The 20,339-nt window shown below is 53.9% G+C and overlaps 1 protein-coding gene across 3 annotated transcripts in view; it reads left to right on the top strand.

The window, feature by feature from the left end:
• PFKP (phosphofructokinase, platelet) overlaps nucleotides 1-20,339 on the top strand; it is a 132,795-nt gene that overhangs the window by 41,653 nt on the left and 70,803 nt on the right. For all 3 annotated transcript variants that reach the window (XR_009541880.1, XR_009541879.1, XM_060156350.1), the window contains exons 4-16: nucleotides 930-1,119; nucleotides 2,371-2,536; nucleotides 3,557-3,601; nucleotides 3,788-3,896; nucleotides 7,607-7,702; nucleotides 8,982-9,074; nucleotides 9,687-9,812; nucleotides 11,322-11,386; nucleotides 11,893-11,962; nucleotides 12,251-12,397; nucleotides 14,624-14,694; nucleotides 16,240-16,327; nucleotides 16,943-17,095. Coding sequence is in view for 1 of the 3 variants with exons in the window: in XM_060156350.1 (XP_060012333.1) it covers nucleotides 930-1,119; nucleotides 2,371-2,536; nucleotides 3,557-3,601; nucleotides 3,788-3,896; nucleotides 7,607-7,702; nucleotides 8,982-9,074; nucleotides 9,687-9,812; nucleotides 11,322-11,386; nucleotides 11,893-11,962; nucleotides 12,251-12,397; nucleotides 14,624-14,694; nucleotides 16,240-16,327; nucleotides 16,943-17,095 (1,419 nt within the window). In the remaining 2 variants the exon portion in view is untranslated. The remainder of the gene's footprint in view (nucleotides 1-929; nucleotides 1,120-2,370; nucleotides 2,537-3,556; nucleotides 3,602-3,787; nucleotides 3,897-7,606; nucleotides 7,703-8,981; nucleotides 9,075-9,686; nucleotides 9,813-11,321; nucleotides 11,387-11,892; nucleotides 11,963-12,250; nucleotides 12,398-14,623; nucleotides 14,695-16,239; nucleotides 16,328-16,942; nucleotides 17,096-20,339) is intronic.

Genomic DNA, 20,339 nt, shown 5'->3' with positions numbered 1-20,339 from the left:
AAATTATGTGACCCTCTAATCGCTCTTGGTCAAATCAAAGTCCAGAGGACTGGCTTATCTTTGCTCTGCACCCTGCACCTTCTACCCAGGCTTCCCGGTGCTGTGCCAGGTCCTGACGTCACCCCTGTCACACTGACCGTCATCATTAACCCAGGATCACTTCTGCTGATGGGCACCTTGCTTTATGAAGCAGGCGTGCACTTGGAAGGTCATGCACAAACTGAAGTTTTATCAGTGTGTGCAGGGTTTGTGTAAAGGCATCCTGAATTTTTCTATATACAACTAGGGATCCTTTGCTTTTGAAAAACAAAGTACGAAAAATCATGATTTCTCTCTCCCGGAAGTTTGGATAATCCAGCTAAGATTTAAGCTTGAAAAAGGGGTGTGGGCAGGGAGGGGTGGGGCAGATTTCATGCAAAAATAAATCCCTTTGGCTCACAGATTTCTACTTTGCTGGCACTCGTGGGGAGCCCTGACTAACAGAAGGGGAGTCTTATTACCTGGGGCCGCTGGACACAGTGCTTCTCTGGCTGTGGCTGTTGACCGGCCTTGGGCCCGTCTTAGGCTCAGAGTGTGCGGGGTCCAGCCCCCCCTGTGCTGGTGCAGCTTCCCCACGGGACAGCTGTTGTTACCTTGCAGACTCTTCAGCTCCACGCATTTAGCTGATGGCTGCCGTTCATCCTTGTTTCCGTCCCCTACTCTGTTTCCCTTGGGAATGATGCAGCGTCTTTAGCCATTGAATTCTGGGGTAGAGCTAAAAATGGGAAAACTCTAAACTTTCACAGTTGATCGATTCAAAAGATGAAAAGGAAGGAAACCTACGCTTTGAAAGTCCTGTGGTTTTACATCAGCACTCACATGCACCAATCTGTCCATCTTTCTGTCCAGATGGGAGGAAATAGATAAACACGGTTTTCTTTCTTTTCCAGGGAGGGACCATTATTGGCAGCGCCCGTTGCAAGGACTTCCGTTCTCGGGAAGGCCGCTTGAAGGCTGCTCATAACTTGCTTCAGCTGGGCATCACCAACCTGTGTGTGATCGGCGGGGACGGGAGTCTCACCGGGGCCAATATCTTCCGGAAGGAGTGGAGTGGGCTGCTGGAGGAGCTGGCCCGGGAGGGTGTGTCTCTGTCTCCACGCACATTACTCTCGTGGGGCTCTGTCTCCCCATCCCCTCAGAGAGCTTTGAGTTCATACATTCTGCCTGCTTAACTGTCCCAGAGGTATTTGCTGCTGGTGGCGATGCAGATCTTACAGTCGCCACCTCAGCACTTATATTCGTGCCTCAAATGATGACAGTAACGGTAATAAGAATAACATTCATTCCGCCATCCTACGTGCCAGGCATGGCTCCACTTTTGACATAGGCGGTTTTGTGCACTGCTCGTGACGACCATCTGAGAGGGTTTGTATCGATCCCCACTTTACAGAGGAGGGTCAGAGGCTCGAGGCGAAGCCAAACGGCCATGTGTGTGGCTCTGGCTCACACCTGTCCTCAGACGCCCATGGCTGCCCCCCCCCAGCTCCCCTGGGGTCTTTCTATCAGTTGTTACAAGACTTAAATTTAGATGGTAACGACCTGCTGCTGGATGGTCCTTTATCATAGGAAGGGATTTTCAAGAAACCTATATATTCTGTGGTTTTTGTCTTTTAAACATGTTGTTACAAAATTCCACTTTAATATAAAATATGGCCAGTGGAAGCAAATTGAACTAATAGCAACCTTATGAAAAGCGTAAACTTGCACTAAAGCGATGACCCCAAATTCTGTGACATCTGTTTGGGGAATGGAGAGGGGCTGTCAGACGCCAGCAGCAAAGGACCTAACGATGTCTCTGCACCGTGCTCTGGTGTAAGACAGGTGCCTGGGGTGGTAACTCAGAAGAGGGATAGCTGCCTCCCCCTTGACCTTGACCTTTCTGGTCCCATTTAAGCAGCTCTACCATCCCCGGTGGTCTTTCCTGAGAGCGCTAAGTAGATCTCTACCAACTAATTAGCCCCCATGGGCTGTAAGCAGTCAATATGCCAGTTGTACAATGTTCTTTCAGACTTAGATCTGGGTTGGTGACGTGTCTTATTCGAAGCCAGGCCGTTTTCCAAGGCCGTTGCCAGACAGAAGTCATTGTATCCACCGATTGCAGCGTGCGATCCTTCCTTCCTTTAATTTTTACGCCTGGGTCGGTGTTCTTGTCTGGGTGTCAAGTGACTGCTCCTATCTTGTCCCCAGCTCCACCTTTGTGTGGCTTTTCTCTCTGTCAGTATGCAGGATCAGGTCGTGTACAGATCTGATGCAGTGGGTAGGAAACCCATGTCGAAGCGTGCATTCCCCCCTCCCCGTGTCATCCTGGGCATGCGGCTTGTCCCTCCACAGGCAAGATCAACACGGAGGAGGTGCAGAAGCACGGGTACCTCAACGTGGTGGGGATGGTGGGCTCCATCGACAACGACTTCTGCGGCACCGACATGACCATCGGCACGGACTCTGCCCTGCACCGCATCATCGAGGTGGTGGACGCCATCATGACGACTGCCCAGAGGTGGTGGCCATGGGAACCTGGTGGGTGGGCGGGCGGGCAGGCGGCCCTGGGCTTGAGACATGGGCTGCGGAGACCTCAGTGCCCGCTCTGGAAGGTTCCACAAGGCTTGTCACTTGATATTAGAAACAATTTTGTATTGGTTTACTTTTTATTTTCAATTTTCAAAAGTCACTGCTTCCCAATTGTAAAAGAAAGAAGTGTTCATTGGAGAGAATTTAGAAAAAAGAAAAAGACAAAACAGTACATAAAGTCCCACCCAAAGCTCTCCTGCAGGAATCACAGAAAGTAAAGCCCCGAGTTTGCACAGCTGTCATCAGAGCTGGGCGAGCATCCCACCTGTTCCGCTTCTCACCTGTGGGTTTCCCAGCATGTAGATGAGGCAGAGACCTTCTGTCCCCGTGCTGTGGACTCATGGCAGAACCTTTACCATAATGCCTTCTGTGGAGCCCTTGGGTTTCCGAAGCACTTTCACGAAAGCCACGTGAGAGAGGAAATGGAACACGTGCCTCCATTTCGTGGATGAGGCACTTGCCACTGTCTCAGGGCCACGCCCAGTGGAACTGCGACCGGTGGCAAACCATGTCCCCTTCGGGTTCCCAGGGTCACTGGTGGCGGTTAGTTTCCCGTTTGTGGAAAGGCTGTGGTCCCCGGGTGTGGACCTGACTCTGTGACTGTCGTGTCCTGCCTTGCTGTGGGCGGTCTCCAGCCCACGGTTGTGGCCCGAGAAGCAGCTGACGCTGCCCAGCAGAGCCGTTGTCTTGGGAAGAGCACACACGTGTCCTGGTAGCATGAGCATGTCTGGCACAAGCACACCTGCTGTAAAACACAACCGGGAGGTGCTTCTCGCTGCTGCAGCCCCTTTGCTGGAAAAAGCTTGAAACACACTCACAATAGCATTTGCTTGTGTAGAAAGTGGGTCATTTGCGGGGCAGCTCAGGTACCTGCTGGAAACACAAAGCAGGCGTTTCTGTTTGCTTTCCCGGTTGTGCTAAGTGGATGTTTCCTTTATCTCTCTTCCAGCCACCAGAGGACCTTCGTCCTGGAAGTCATGGGGAGGCACTGCGGGTACGTACGTGCGGATGTGACGGGGATGGAGAGGACCGATAGCACAGTCCCTGCGGGGCCCTGCACCCTAGCACGAAGGTGCCAGGACGGGTTCCCGAGGAGCCAGCGGCGTCCTGTCTGCCGGGGCCGGCCCTGAGCTCAGGGTGCCCTGAGCGGCCCCACGAGGTCATTGCTGTCTCCGTGCAGGTACCTGGCCCTGGTGAGTGCGTTGGCCTGTGGGGCCGACTGGGTGTTCCTTCCAGAATCTCCACCAGAAGAAGGTTGGCAGGAAAACATGTGCATCAAACTCTCAGAGGTAAACCCACGTTTCGCCTCTCTTAACTGCCAGCGATTCTGGTTGCGCTGCCCCGGCCGTGATTTGCGGTGGCTGTTAGCATGTTCGGTTTGGATGGAGTTTTAGACAGGTGACAGCTTTCTGCTCAAAGTGGCTTCAGGCTGGTTGCTGGGGGCTTCGACCCCTCACGCGTCCATCCACCTCCCACTGTTGCAAAGAGTGATTCGAGGGAAAACAGCTGAAGCTTTTGTGTTTCTCGTGTAAAGCAGCAGCTACAACTGTAAACAGAAGAGGTGATGTGAGAGTCCAGGGTCTGGGGAACATGCTGCCTTCCTGACCCCACGTGACAGGGACAGGAGACCTGTGTGTTGACTCCATCCAACTCCCCCATCTTGCCGTGTGGCACACATGGTGACAGCTCCTTCCGCCGTGGGGTCCCCACCATGCTGGCCTTGCTGTGGGTTGGCCTGCTGTCTCCTCTGAGCCAGGCTTTTCCTTCCTTCTGTCTGCGGGTTGGGCTTGTGTTTCACCCCGTGGATTATCAGTGCCGGGCAGATTTCCTCTAGTTAAGGCTTCTAACTAAGGCATGCGAGGCCTCGTAGAAAACAATGGTTAGCACTCGGGACAGAAATCCCAATGCGTATTGAATTTCCCTTCTCTTATTTTCATAACCATCTTATCGCTATTCCATAGGCAGTAAAGTAAACATATGGCAGAGGTTAATTATCGTTGCATTCAGCAAACACGTAAACATTGCATATAGCCAGGACCCACGTTTCATAAGATATGGCCATTGCCTTCAAAGTGATGGGTTCCAAGAAAGGAATTCCAGCAACAAATCAAATAAGCTTTGCTGACCCAGAACCTCTGTAAGAAACTGTTGGTAAAGCTGTCCTTTTACTAGGAAGAATCATGCACCCTTTTGAGGCTGGAGCTCTAGGCTGCAGCAGGCCAGGGGCACGTCCCAGGGATGACTATGACCATTGAAGTAACAAACGAGTTCATTATCTCTTGGTTCTGACCTGGGGACCTGGGCGGCATGCTGTGCCGGCCAGCTGGTGTGGGAAGGTACGTGGCTGGTTGCAGGAGCCAAGCATTGGCCCTCCTGTTAGGCAGGTCCTTCATCGTGGCGCTGAGGACATCCACTTAATTGCCATTCCACGGGGCATTACTTGAGGGACGTGCCTGTCCCTGCATCTGTCCCTTCTCCTCCCAAGTCCCTGCCCTCGTTGACAGTGACACTACACAGGCCAAAGTCTAATGCCCTTAGAGAGCCGGAAGCACCCTGGCTGTGAGGAAGCGCCTGGCTGGGCAGAAGATCAGCAGTGAGGCCGTGGGGCTGATTTTTAGGTTTCTCCATTATTTCTGTAACTGTGTGGTCTGATCTGCAAACCTCCTTGAGTTTCGGACATTGTAAAGTGCCCTGTCAGCTAGGACGTGTTGGGATTCCCCCTTAAGCGTTGGCAGAGTTAGGACTAATGGCTTAAGCTCACTTGGGTGGAAACACTCGATATTGTAGTGCCTGTCATTAATTTTTATTGGTTATCAGTGTAGCACTGTGAGAGTTTCTCTAAACACCTTACCAGATAATTGGCCCAGGAAGCAAGCCCCAGAGCATCCCCCAATCATGGGCATTTCGGTATAAAGTTGGAAAGGACTCGGGGGTATCAGAAGTCCCAGGGCTGGATCCTGGCTCTGCCAACCACGGAGCAAATGATGTTTGGTCAGACGACCTCCCCTTCATGTCCTAAGTTCCTCAGCTGTAACTCGGGGTCATGCTGCTTGCTGCTCCTTAGAGATTTTGTGAGGATTCAGTGAATGAGTGACTCCATCCGGGTGGGGGACCAGGAGGCAGTCAATGAACTACACAGACAAGCTGGCTGTCTTCCCACCTGAGTGGATAGGTGACCCCATTATTTTTTTATAAGTTTATTTATTTATCTTTGGCTGCGTTGGGTCTTCGTTGCTGTGCCGGGGCTTTCTCTAGTTGCAGCAAGCAGGGGCTACTCTTCGTTGCGGTGTGCGGGCTTCTCATTGCGGTGGCTTCTCTTGTTGCGGAGCATGGGCTCTAGGCGTGCGGGCTTCAGTAGTTGTAGCTCATGGGCTTCAGTAGTTGTGGCTCATGGGCTTCAGTAGTTGTGGCTCGCGGGCTCTAGAGTGCAGGCTCAGTTGTTGTGGCGCACGGGCTTAGTTGCTCCGCGGCATGTGGGAACTTCCTGGACCAGGGCTTGAACCCACGTCCCCTGCGTTGGCAGGCGGATTCTTAACCACTGCGCCACCAGGGATGACCCTGACCCCATTATTTTTTTTTTAGCCACTTTGGAATATTGTATTGTATGGATGAAGTATGGCTATTTGGCCAATTCCATGTTTGTGGACCAGTCATTACTTCCATTTTTGCTCTTTCAAGTGATGCTAAAATAATCATTCTTGTTGTCGTATCTTTATACCTTTTAGAAAGTACTCTGATTAATAAGTTCTTCAAAGTTTAGCACATTTTGGGACTTCCCTGGTGGTCTAGTGGTTAGTTAAGACTCTGACCTTTCACTGCAGGGGGCACTGGTTCGATCCCTGGTTGGGGAACTAAGATCCTGCATGCCACGCGGTGTGGCCAATAAAAAAAAAAAAAGTGTAGCAAATTTAACATCTATCATAAACCAACAAGACAGCATGTGTGTTTGTGATGCAGGACGGGCCGAGCCCTCTTGGCTGACACTCTCAGGTGCTGCCCACTCTGGGCTCACTGCCCCACACAGCTCACACCCCCCAGAGGAGGGTCCTTGACTGGGGACTTGAGGGAGAACAGACTCACTGAGAGTGATTTGGGGCATCACAGGATGCTGGCCATGAGCCTGGGAGCACTGCGGACCCCAGTGTTGGATGCTGCCAGCCTGGCTGTTCCTGCAGGGCGGCTCCGACCCCGCCTGAGCCCACATTCCCCTCTGTGCCCCTCCTGCCCAGGCCTGGGGCTGGCGCTGCCCATCACAAAGGCGAAAATCAGTTTTTAAGCACTGATTTTTTTTTTTTAAATAAATGTATTTATTTATTTTTGGCTGTGTTGGGTCTTTGTTTCTGTGGGAGGGCTTTCTCCAGTTGCGGTAAGTGGAGGCCACTCTTCATCACGGTGCGCGGGCCTCTCACTGTCACGGCCTCTCCCGTTATGGAGCACAGGCTCCAGACGCGCAGGCTCAGTAGTTGTGGCTCACAGGCTTAGTTGCTCCGCGGCGTGTGGGATCTTCCCAGACCAGGGCTCGAACCCGTGTCCCCTGCATTGGCAGGCAGATTCTTAACCACTGCGCCACCAGGGAAGCCCTAAGCACTGATTTTTATTCCCCATTATTTCTGTAACTGTATGGTCTTATGTGCAAACCTCCTTGAGGTGAGGTGGCAGGAAGCTCTGCCTTCCGGGGGAGTTGTCGGGCCTGGTTTGCAGTGGAGAGCCCCCTCCCCGGAGAGCCCAGCCTTGGAGCTCATCACCGTCCGGGGGTCGGGGTCAAAGGCAGCGGGGACCGGCCTCTGCCTGTGGTGATGTCACAGCAGCTTCTGCGTCTGCAGTCCTGTCCCACCTGCTTACCTAGGGTACCTTGACCTGCCTGTGTCCTTAAGAACCACCTATGAAATCAGGTGACCGTTTCTCCCTGGAGAGAGGCCAGTTCAGATGGGGCAGAGGCCCCTGTTGTGTCGTTAAGAATGGTTTAGGCATTTGAGGATTTCGTCTTTTGTTTCCTTAGAACCGTGCCCGGAAAAAGAGACTGAACATCATCATTGTGGCCGAAGGAGCCATTGACACCCAAAACAGAGCCATCACCTCTGAGCAAATCAAGGAGGTGAGCGTCTCAGGCTTCTCACCCCCCGAGCCTGTCTAGAAACGGGAGATTTAGACACCCCGGGCAGGGCGGGAGTCTGGAACCATGCACTATTATTGAAAGTTTTTTTGTTCTTCTTGTTCATTAAAAATATTTTCGTAATGACTCAACTTTATTGGCATCAGAATCATACAGCTCCTGGCTTCTGGTGAGCCCCCGCCTCTGGAATACTGTTGGGAATATTCCCAGAGGCCCCGGGCTCCCCCGACAGAGACAGAGGAAATGCAATCGGGTGGGGTTAGAAGGTTCCAGCTCTGGGTGGCGGCTGCCCAGGAGCTAGGAGGTCAGCAGAGTTCCGTCTCCCACCGGAGCATCAGCTGAGCATGGCCTTATTCACAGAGAAAGCCGCTCGGCTGGCCTTAGTCACTGCTCCTCCACCCTGCATGGAGGCCGACCCCGCAATCCTGTTGCCCGAGTCCTGTTGGGCTTGGTCGGCGGGTGCTGGCTTGTCTGGCCCAGGAGGGATCTGCTGTGCTCCCCGGTTGCCCAGGTAACTGGGCAGGTTCTGGACACAGTGCTGGGGAGACAGACTCAGGCTCTGGTGGAAGCCGCCCATCAGGGCAAAGGACATCATCACCTTGGCTTTGCAAGTTGGTTTCTCTGATGCCTTTTACGTATTCCCTGACCAGCTTTTCACCTGATTATCAAAATATCTGTGAAAGTCATCTGCCAGTATTTATAGAAATAATCAATACAGTCAGGGCAAAGATATTCCTTCCCACTTAACTGAAGTTGAGATTGGATTGTGGAATATTAGAGCCAAAAGGGACCATGGAATTCCTGTGACCCAGCCCCATCATTTTTATAAAGTAAATGAGGGCCAGTCAAGGCAGGTAGCCTGTCCCGGCCACTGGCTGGGTTCACCTGGGCCCTGGACTGAGGGGACGTCATGCTTTTCAAATACAACCTTACAAATTCAAGGTGATTTCAGGGAAATGTTTAGATTTTTACAAAGTATATGCTTGAAATACAAGCTATAGAAACAGTGTTTTTTTAAAATTGTGTTACTTGTGTTCACTTGCGAGTTAGGAGCACAAAGGTTTTATTTGATGATAAAAGTATTCTTTAAAAAATATTAATTTCAGCAAGCCGTTAAACATTCTTTCAGGAAGTGAAATTTAGAAACTAGAACATTCTTCAACATAGATGTGTAGGAAGGGGAGAGAGACCTTCCCCTGCTCCCAGCCCCCAGCCCTAGAACAAGCTGATGTGCCCAGCCATGTCCTGTGTTTCCCCTCAGCTCGTGGTCACACAGCTGGGTTATGACACTCGGGTGACCATCCTTGGACACGTGCAGAGAGGTGGGACGCCTTCAGCCTTTGACAGGATTTTGGTAAGTGAGGCTGGAAATGGTCAGGCATCGTCACAAGGAAAGGAACACCTCTGGGATTGCAAAGGGACCAGTCTGCTACGAAGACTGGGTGATCTTGAGTAGAGCCATCGGTAAAGGGCATCTCTGCCCACAGCGCCGGCTGGCTTGTCCCTAGGGTGCTACGGCCTGTAGTCTCATAGGGAGACCTGCTAACCGAGGGGGGTTCCTAGGCCCCTGGTGACCCAGACACTGAGAGACCCTGCCAAATGTGGGGGACAAACCCAGAAGGTGGAAAGGGGGTGTCCACGGGCAGGTTTCTAGAAATGGACCCAGGGACCACAGAGACCCAGAGTCCAATTCTCGGTTTCCTGCTCCGCACGCCTCTGACCACCCTGCCCCTCAGCGCGCCAGTTCCTAGCGGAGTTGATCTCGTTGTTGGAGGTGGTTAGAAGTAATCGGGAAGGGCTCTGAGTAACTAACGGGGACTCGGTGCAGGAGAAGCGAGGGGGCCTTGAGGACGGAGGAGCTGAGAACAGGGCTGGTCCTGTCTGAACGAGGGGAGCCTCTGTGGGCGCCGGGCTGGTCTCCGGGTTGGCCCGGGGCCAGCTCCAACCATCGTGATGTCATTACCAGGCCAGCCGCATGGGGGTGGAGGCCGTGGTCGCCCTCCTCCAGGCCACCCCCGAGACCCCGGCCTGCGTGGTGTCGCTGAGCGGGAACCAGGCGGTGCGGCTGCCACTGATGGAATGCGTGCAGATGGTGAGTGCGGGGCTGGGCCCTGCCCAGCACAGGGCGGACCGGGGGCAGGTACCTCCCCCAGCACAGGCGGATAGCCTTCCCCGGGACCCAGGGCCCCCTCCCCGGGCCCATGACACCGAGCACGCGGGCCCCCTCCGTGAGTCTAGTCTGTCGGGAGGGGGTGTCCTCGGGGTACCCGGGCGCTTCCTGTGGGCAGGTTAGAGAGGCCAGAGACGGCTCTGCAGGGACCGCGGGGAGATTCTCGGGGTGGGGAGGGCACCATCCAGCCTCTCCAGGGTCAGCTGCTCCTGCCCTCCCATCCCCGAGGCCCTCACACCTGTGATGTGACAGGGATGGCCGACTCGGGGGACCCCAACGTGCGCCGCCTCCTCTGGGTGTGGAGCGCAGGCCAGTGGCTGCACGGAAGCAGGGGATGGTTTTCCAGTTGACCGTCCAGTAGCTGCAGCGGCCGTGGAGTTGCGTTAGGAATTGTTACTGTTTTTTATTTTGCAAAGTCTATTCACGACTCTCATTTTATTTGGTCTTCCCAGTGGCTCTGAGGTGTATGTATTTTATGACATGTACAGAGAGGTAATTAAGTCACAGGACTTGTTGAAAGTAACCCCTCAGAAACATACTTTCCAAAAGCCGATGGCAGTAGAGGAAGTCTGTGCGTGTGTGTGCATGTGTGTGCATGTGTGTATGAGGGTGTGTGCACGTGTGTGGACTCTGAGGCTGTGGCTCAAAAGAACAGAATGTGGAATGATGAGCAGCAGCTTATTGTGAGCACATTTCTTCTGTCCAGTGTCTCTGTCCGTTTTGAGACAGGCAGCCAGTAGGTACCACTAGCTTGTCCTTGAACGACCATACGTCTCAGCCAGACTGTTCACAAGGCCACAGCCAACCCCTCACTGACCACTGCTTGCCAGGTGTCTTCCTAAGGACCTGGCAGCGTTGACCACCACAATGACAGTGGAAGTAGGGGCATTTTTCTCACCACACAGAGGAGGAAACTGAAGCTCAGAGTGATGGATGACTTGCCTGGGATCCTGAGGTTGAAGGGGGTGGGCGGGGGCGGTGCTGGTCCCAAAGCGCTCTGTTCCCCGGGACAGTCGGCCCCCCGCCCCTGCCACAGCGTCACCTGCGTCCTCCGCTCCCCGGGGACGGGGTGGTTCTGTTCGTTCTTCCCTCACCAGCGTCAAACGGGGATTTTTCAGAGCCTGGCCTGGGAGATCCGCTTCCTTCTGGCCTCGCTCTCATGGGCCGGAATCCCTAAGATTTCAGGCCTCGCTTACTCTGGCAAGGCCGGTGGTCCCACCTCGTCCTTTTCTACGAAGCAGCCTGGGTGGGTGGCCTAGGCTTCCCTCCCGTAGCCAGGCAGTGCAGGCTCGCTGACCCCAGGCTGCTGGCTACAAGGTTGGACATGAAGGGACCCGGATGCAAGGACCAAGCTGGTTCCAGGTCCCTAGCCTGGATCTGAGGATGCACCGTCTTGACATGTTCTTTCTTCCTTTCGTTAATTCCTTAAAGACCCAGGAAGTACAAAAGGCGATGGATGAGAGGAGATTTAAGGACGCTGTGCAACTCCGAGGAAGGTGGGTCTTCCGGGAAAAAACCTGTTTTACTGGGAGCCTTTGTTCGTCAGGCCTGGTGTTAGAATGTACCTCCAGGCGGTGCTTGTTCTGTATCAACATAAGAAGTCAGAAATTAAGACAGTATGAAGTCAAGGCACTGTTCCTAAAGGTCAATGGCCCGGGTGACTAATTAGAGAAATTTATTTTTGTGGGGGTGGGGGGGTGGGGGTGGGGTTGTTTAGAAGCTGATGAAATTAGGATAGAGAGTGGCGTGTGGCTGCTAGCATTTGGGGAAAGAAACTTGCTGCATCCTAAACGCCCCATGCCCCTCAGCCCCTTATAGGACATCCATTCCAGTCACTGGGAACACCTGAGGCTGCCTTCCCTGCGAGCCCGAACACAAAGCTGGCACCTGCGGGCCATCTGCCTCCGGCACAAGCGTCCTCTGAGGCCCCTTCTCCCCCGATGAGCCCATACTGCTCCGTCTACATTCTAACCTTTGGTCTGACACCGTCCTTTTCTTCTAGGAGCTTTGAGAACAACCTGAACACCTACAAGCGGCTCGCCATCAAGCTGCCAGACTCCCAGATCCGTAAGGTAGGAAACGCTGCGCTGCGCCACGTCCCCGCCTCCGGCAATGCCTGGGTCCTACTCTGGCCTGGGTGTCCTTCTGCTCTGGCCAGTTCGGGTCTTGGCTCCCAGGAGACCATACCGCGCCCCGTCGACCCTTTCCTCCTGCCCCCTCCCACCTGGGTGATTAGGCTTTTCAGTTCCGGCGCCTGGGCCCCGCGCTCAGCCCATACGCTCCGGCTCCAGGGTGCAGCGGTGCGAGCCGTATCTGCTGCGACCCGCACACACCCACACGCCCCCCCCTCCGACTTACAGAGCAACTGCAATGTGGGCATCGTGAACGTGGGTGCGCCCGCCGCCGGCATGAACGCGGCCGTGCGCGCGGCCGTGCGCGTGGGCATCTCCGACGGACACAAGGTGTTCGCTGTGTACGACGGCTTTGAGGGCTTCGCCAAAGGCCAGGTGAGTCCCGGGGGCGCCTGGCGAGGGAGGCCCTTGCTGAGAAGGCAGATTCCGGATTTCTCAAAGGTGGTAGGGAGGGCCTCTCTGGGGTCCAAGGACCCGGGCATTAGGTGGAAAGGGGAGCACGTGCGCACGAGGCAGCAGTGAGGTGTGCATGGGATGCCGTGGGTGATGCACAAGGCCAGCGCACTGAGCACCCACTCCGATAAAAACCTAGGGAAGAGATTAGCTGCTTGAGTGCTTACTGAATACACTTACTGCTCCTCCGCGATTTACTTACTGTGTTAACCCATTTAAATCTCTCAAAAATCTAAGATATTACCCCATTTTCCTAATGAGAAAGCTGGGGCACCGAGACTTAATTCACAAGACCAAGGTCATAGGATGCAGGGTGCTAAACACGTGGGGAGGCTACAGACGCTACGCTCTTAGCCGGGTGTTTCCTGGTTCCCTCTCATCCGAGGTTTCAGTTCTGCGGTTTGTTACCTGTGGTCCAGGAATATTAAATGGAAAATTCCAGAATAGACAGTCTGTAAGTTTTAAGTTACGTGTCGTTGTGAGTAGCGTGATGAAATCTCCAACTGTCAGCTCTGTCCTCCCGGGACATGAATCGTCCTCCCGTCCAGGGTATCTGCCCGTGAGTCACTTGGTGATCAGATCAGCCCTCATGGTATGGCAGTGCTTAAGTTCAGGTGATCCTTACTTTACTTAATAATGTCCCCAAAGTGCAAGACGGGTGATGCTGGCAATTTGGATATTCTCTTACTGCGCCTGTTTATAAATTAAATTTTATCCTAGGCGTGTATGTATAGGGAAAGGTGGATATGTAGGGTTCCAGCATTGCTGGGGGTCTTGGAACATACTCCCTGCAGATAAGGGGGCGGCTGTGTTTATTCACCCAGTGACTCAGCAGCTACTTACTGAGTTCTTAGGCTGTGGAACCAAATTGGTGAAGAACGCAGACAAGACTCCCTGCATCTCAGGGAGGGAGATGACAGAGGTAAAAATCAGTGGAGTGAACTCTCCAGCATATCAGAACGTGACTGGGGCTAAAAAAACGCAGGGGAGGAGGTTGGAGTGCCATGGGCATCTTCACTGAGGCCCTCCAGCCAGTGATGCTGGGAGGTGACCCCAGACCAACGTGTGAAGGGCTGAGCGAGTGCCCTCGGGGACACCGGATCTTGGTCCCAGGCAGGGCCGGCGGTGCAAAGGCCCTGAGCTGTTGGGGGGTGGGGCGGGAGGGGCTCACGTGACTGCGAGGGGGAAGGAGGAAGGGGGTGAGGGAAAAGGAGGAGAGGGCCGGATGGTTTGTAGGTGATCCTAAGGGGTCTGGCCTTTGCTTTGAAAAGACAGGAGGGTTTGGAGCAGGGGTGTGGTGCATTCTGACAGGTTTCCGTAAGAGGCAGGAGTAGGGAAGCAGGAGAGTACTTGGGGGACTATCTGCAATAGCCCAGGCAGGATGCGGGCGGCTTGGTCCAATCTGGTGATGGCAGAGTCCGTGGGAAGTCTTCCATGGTCTGGGTGCATTTTGAAGGCCTGGCCAATAAGATTTGCTCTAGTACTAAGTATGCACAGGTGTGAAGAAAGGAGGCAGGAATGAGTTGCAACTGATGGACATGGGAGATCTGAGAGGCGCTGGGACTTGGATGGAGTGGGAGGTGCCCAGTGAGCAGGTGGCACCCTGTGCAGGGTCTTCAGGAGACCTGGGCGAAGATGCGTGTTTGGAGGCCGGTGATATTCCAAACTGTGGCCGCCCCGAGTGTGTGTGTGGGGGGGAAAGGAAAGCGTTTTGCTGTTATGGCTGTGGGGTGTTGTGCAAACACCTAGTGGGCATTTATTGGTGCTCGTAGGTGGTTCTCAATTTTTAAGAAGCATTTTTTTAATCTTAGTTTGATTAAGAAAACTGTACTATTAATTTTTCTTTTACTTCGCCATGGTGGGATTTGGCTAACTAAAGCATGCCTCTGATAGGCATGGCGGGGAATAAGATGCAGGGTCCTTCCTACATGCGGGGGGCTTTGCCTGTCCGTGTTCCTAATTGTTGAGCCTTAGAATCTGGTTCAGGCTGCAGCTCATTCAGCCTTGAAATGAAAGCCGTTTCCTAACATTTCTCAAATCCTTACAGACACAAAGCCTGTCAGAGGTGCAGACATCTGAGCTGTTTTTAAAGCTCTCTAATTCCTTTTTCTTTTTTGCTACAGCTGTTTCTTTCTGTTTGCACATTAGGTAAAGGAATTTGGCTGGGCAGATGTCGGCGGCTGGACCGGCCAAGGCGGCTCCATTCTTGGGACAAAACGGTAATTCTCCTGTCTTGATTCTGACCTGAATGTTCTTGCGGGGAGCAGCTGGTGCAGATGCTGCTGCTTTAAGTTCCCGTACAGGAACCCAGGAGGAATTGGTTCACGTCCTGGCTCCGGTCCGGGAGGGACCTGGGTTGTGTTATGGGGAGTTGATGAGATGTGGCCTGAAAAAGAGACAAAGCAGGGGACCTGGGAATGGCTTCCTCTGATAATTCCTTGTTTCCATTGATTGGAAGAACCCAATGGTGGCAGAAACCCCTCATCTCGCTTGAGGTGATGCAGACAGGGATGTCTGAGCTGCGGCGACCTTGCTGTGTAGACAGGATTGATGTTGGCTCAGTGGCGTGGGGACTGCAGGCCTGAGCCGCCAGGTCCCCACAGCCGGAGGGAGGACCTGGGGGGCTCCACACAGAACCACACGTTTCTGAAGTGCAGCCGCTTCTGTTCTCGGGCATAGCCGGGGATGGGGTGTGTTCCTGAGGCGCTGATTTAATACGAAGCTGTTTCTTCTCTGACCTCAGGTGCAGCCATCATTAAGTGGCACATTTTAATGAGGAAAGGAAGTAGTTGGTACTTAAGCCTAACGAGTGTTGCACTCTATATGAGCCTGTTTGTTGTCCAGGGGAATTGTCCCAGCCTCTGTCCTGCTGTGAAGCTGGGTGCCCGCGTCACCCAGGAATCTGTGGAGCTGGCCTAGTTCTCCAAAGCGCTTTTGGTCCCGTCACCCCCCAGCGCCCTCGGGGGATGGTGTTCTGACAGCAGAGCTCCAGTTAGGAGCCAGGGCCCTATCGGCTGCCTCCTAGGCCCCTTCCGACCAACTGTAATGCCTCAGCACAGTCGGCTTCACGAGCCCCACCCCGGGGCTGCTCTGGGGTGGCTGGAGGGGCCAGCTGGCAGCGTATTCTCACGATGCTCAGACGCTGGGAGGGACCCTGTAGTCGACATCGTGACCACTCATGTGCCCTGGCCGCCCAGGCCCTATGACTTCTCTACACCCACCCCAAGTATAAACCCCTGATACTCCAGACAGCACAAGGGAGAGATCAGGGTGGGTGCGGGTCTCAGGATGGGGCACGGCTGACTATCGTTTGTCTCTTCCACTTGCCGGCCGTGTTTGAACAGGTGGTAAAACGGGACGACATGAGCAGGTGTGCGTGGAGGTGACTTTAAATGAGCTTAGATGGGGTAGGGTACATGTACTCTGTACGTGACTCAAAAACTGGAAGTTTCCATCCAATTATCGTTGTGAACACTTGAAAGCTTTTGTGGTTCATTTTTTTCCCTAACCAGGCAGCAGGGTTCTTTGAGATCCAGGTATTGGACAGCTGCAAAGTTTCTTCCCCTTTTCTTTTGAAAAGACCCTCTTTTGAGACCTGACTGCTGGCCGCTCTGCCGTGTGTGGTTCCCCAGCCCCTCTGTCCACCAGCAGCGTGGACGAGGGAGCAGACATCCCCCTGCCGCTCAGTGCCGTGCAGCTCAGCCTCGGAGGGTGGGGCACCAAGGGGGTCCGGCCTGACCGCTCCTCCCTTGAACCGTCCCCAGCACCCTCCCCGGGAAGTACCTGGAGGACATCGCTGCTCAGATGCACACCCATGGCATCAACGCGCTCTTGATCATCGGTGGATTCGAGGTACGTTCTGCTCCCCTGCTGGCTGGCTAGCGCTGTTGGTTTGAATGGGGACCCCGTGCCGGCTCCTGTAAACATTGTGCCGTCTGTCCCTCGGTGTGACCGGGGGTGATGCAGCCTCGGGCCCAGCGGCCACTCAGTAATGGTGATGCAGAGAATGAGGGGTGGCAGCACTCGGGGACAGACACTGGCCCAGCTATGTAAAGGGACTCGATCGAGAAGCGAAAGCTTGACTCCATGTCTGGGGTCTGTCCGCCCAGGGAGTTCTCACCTCTGTCGAGTCTGTAGAGATGACCTTCTCTCTTGAACTGGAAGCCCATTGGCTATTCAGAGAGGAGGGCAGTGATGGGGCCAGATCATTATCTTTTAACTACATGTTGGACTGTCCACCTTCATTTTTGATATTCAGCCAAGATCAGTCCCATGATGACCTTTCTGTTTCCTTTAAAGAAAATGTGAGAGCCTCAAACAGTCAGACTCTCACCCGTGAGCGGCTTAGTCTCACCCCGACGGGACGATGCCCGCAGCCTCACCTTGGGTGCAGCGCTGCCCGTGATGGCAATGCATTTCCCTCCCCACCCCTGTCCCATCCCCACAACTGCACACACCCACCTGCAGGCCTACCTGGGACTGTTGGAGCTGTCGGCCGCCCGGGAGAAGCACAAGGAGTTCTGCGTCCCCATGGTCATGGTTCCCGCCACCGTCTCCAACAACGTGCCCGGCTCCGATTTCAGCATCGGGGCAGACACCGCCCTCAACACCATCACCGACGTGAGTGCTGACAGCAGAGCAGGTGCCGCGGACACTAACCCAGGGCGCCTGGCCCGCTTTTATCTACCTGTGCACTTGAGGCAGAACCAGGGCACTAGGGTGGTTTGCTGAAAAGTTAAAAAAAAAAAGAAAAAAAAAAAAGGTCCAGTGGTTAAGACTCTGCGCTTCCAATGCAGGGAACGCGGGTTCGATCCCTGGTGGGGAGCTAAGATCCCACATGCTGATGCAGCCAAAAAAAAAAAAAAAAAAGTCTGACAATCACCGATTTGGCTTCCAAAGATCTTTTGCCACCGTTTTCCTGTGCCGCGGCCAGGGTGACATCATCTGTAGTGCAGGTAGTTTTGGGTCACAGTGACGTGGATATTCATTTAAATGCCTGGTTTTTTTTTTGGCTGAGCTAAATTTACCAAAAGCCTAAAACACATTATTGTGATAAATCCTGGGTCCACTGGCCTGTGCTTTGATATTCGAGGGTAGAAGCTGGACTAAAGATTTTATAATTTTATTCATTGACCTGAATCCTCTTTTAAACAATCGTATTATTTTTGGTTTCGGCCGATAGCCTCATCCTCATCTTCCCCTTTGTGGACTGGGACGATAAAGCCCATCTAAAATAATATTGATGTTATTTGAATGTGGTTTTTTTTTTTTTTTTTTTTTTTTTTTTTTTTTTTTAGCCAAATGGCCATAACAAAACATAGAAATACCTCTTTGTATTTGTAAATCACGCTTGGGAAATCACATTGGAGTTTGAAGGTCAGTATCTAACACAGAATGCATCACTCCCTTTTTTCAAAAAATTCGGCATCTAAAATTTTTCAGTAAATTCTAACATTTTCCTTGCAAGACGTAGATCTTGTGACTGTTTTTCTAAGCATTTTTCCTTAAACCCATGGCATCAAATCTGTCTCTATAGTGCTGGTAGATAAAAGAAAAGCTTTGTGGATAGAATTCTCTATTGGATAGAATTTACCTTGTAAGCAATGCTTGTTTCTTGCTTTCCTGAGCCTCTTAAACTTTCCGCAGTTTCTTTACTGAAAAGCCCTCCAGTGTCGCCTGTGTCCCCACGCTGGACCTCCTGACCCGCGTCCCTGCCCGCTTGCCTGCCGCTGCTTGTGCCTCCCCAGTGACACCATCTGTGCTTTCGCTGCTGTGGGACTAATTCAGCTCCTGATCGATGCTCAAGCTCTGAGTTGAAAGGTCATGTCTGTCGCAAAATGAATGTCATCACTGTGTCACTGCTTCTCCTGCATAGCTGGATCTGAATCTGCTCACTCCACGCTTGCAGTAGAGCAACGGAAGTTCATTTCCTAGTTGTCACCTAACTAGACCCCCTTGGGGTGGCAGGGACCCTGGGAGTGGTCGTTGGTGGGTCCTGACCGAGGTCGGTGCTACCACCCTGTGATGTTTCACGCGCCCTCAGGCAGGACGGGATTCTCCCACTTTATAACTCCAGGCTACTTTGCTACAAAGCATGATTTTTCCAGGTGATAAAGATTTCTTACGTGTGTTGTTGAAAATTTGAAAACCAGAATAAGTCCAGGGAAAATTCCAAATGATCCATCCTGCTTCCCTTCAAGGGGTTTTGAGATTATTATGCGACCCTTTACGTTCAGGATTTTATTCATTCAAGTTTCTCGGAGCCAGGCTCACAGTTGTAAAGTGGGCAATGCCTGTCCGTGACTGGGCCAGGGCTGTCCTTACAAGGTAGGTGGGACTGATGCTCCGAGGGCCTAAGTAGGGTGTCTTGTTCTGGTTCATGAAGGATGGTCAGGGGGCCTGCCCCTCCCCAGGCCTGCTCAGTGGATCCTGGAGCTGGGGTGACAGAAGGCCGGGCTGGCGTGTTGAAGTCGCTGGGTTTCTCCCAGGGTTGTGTGTGTTAAGCCACAGTGAGGCTGAGTCTCTTAGGAGGCCTGGGTTCGGGCCTCGGCTGGGCCGGACACTTGCAAGGAGTGGGGCAGCAGGCAGGACCGTGCTGGGGGAGGGGCCCGAGGTGGCCAGAATGTCCCCAGGGCCTAGGGTGAGGACCCCGAGGTGGCCTCATGTGGTCAGCTGTCACATCCTCTGGACCCTTAACCACTGTCCTCATGTCACCTCCTTGTCAGCCTGTGTGCTGAGCTTACAGACATGTCACCCGAAACATCCCCAGGGGATTTAATGTCTCGTAAGGTCACGGCGTCTCTGGGGCAGAGTTAATGCCTCAGGGCAGGTTTTTAGGGACTCCACAGGGTGAGGCTGTGCATTGCATCTACTCCTCAGGACCAGCTCACTCGTCCCCTTCAGAACCGCAGCTGAAGCGACCTCGGGGCTGCCCGGGCCCCGGGAGGTGGCCGTGGCTACAGCTCTGCTGGTGGCCCTGAACTACGTTGGTGTGGGCGGCTCAGCGTTGGCCCCAGGACCTCGGGCTCGTGTCTGGACAGGGTTTTCCCCGGGCCCCCAGTGTCCCTCCCGTTTTCTTGGAGATCAGAGGAGAAGCAGGGGAGTGATGGTGACCAGAGGGTGGAGAGTACCTGCAGGTGTAGAACCGCCGTCAGATTTCAAGGTGCCGGCGCCCCTGTCCACCCCCTACGTCGTGCGCCCCCTGACCCAGAGTATCCCCGGGGAGGGGTTCACACAGCCCAGGAGTCCGTCTAACTGTGGGGCTCACGTCCGGATCCGGCGGCCCTGCAGTGGTCCTGAGCTGCGCTGGGCGGAGGAGGGTCCGTGTGGGGTGTGGGAGCCAGGCCGGGTGGAGGGAGCAAGAGGCAGGTGAGCAACCCCCTGGAGCCCCTCACCTTCCTCCCGGCCACTCCCTGGACTAACCCACCGCGGGTGCCCCATCCTCGCGTCCTTGGGCTGCAGCCCCCTGAAACCCGGCCTGTTCGGGACTCTAGGGAGTGGGTGGGGGGAGGAGTAGGGGGTGGGCAGAGAGCACAGCCCTCCGGGAGGCCTGGATCCATCCTGCCTGTGAATTTTCCTGCAGAAGGCACCCCAAGGTGGTTTTAGGCGGGAGGAATGAAGACGGACGGGGCGGACGCCCATCGGGCGCACGTTCTGCTGCGCATCGGGCTGTGCTTGGAGCTGTGGCTTCAGGGACCCGGTCACTAATGAGCCACTTTGACTAACACTGAGGCAGGGGATCTGGACCCCAGACCTGTGCTTGAGAAGGCCCGCTTCTCTGACACCTGAGCCCAACAGTTTCACTGGGATCCCAACCAACTCGGGGCTCAGGGCACCCAGCGCTGCTCGGCGTGAGATTCACAGG

Source organism: Lagenorhynchus albirostris, chromosome 1 (genome assembly GCF_949774975.1).
Source record: "Lagenorhynchus albirostris chromosome 1, mLagAlb1.1, whole genome shotgun sequence".
In the NCBI taxonomy this organism is placed as follows: Eukaryota; Metazoa; Chordata; class Mammalia; order Artiodactyla; family Delphinidae; genus Lagenorhynchus; species Lagenorhynchus albirostris.
This window is presented reverse-complemented; position numbering and strand designations above follow the sequence as displayed.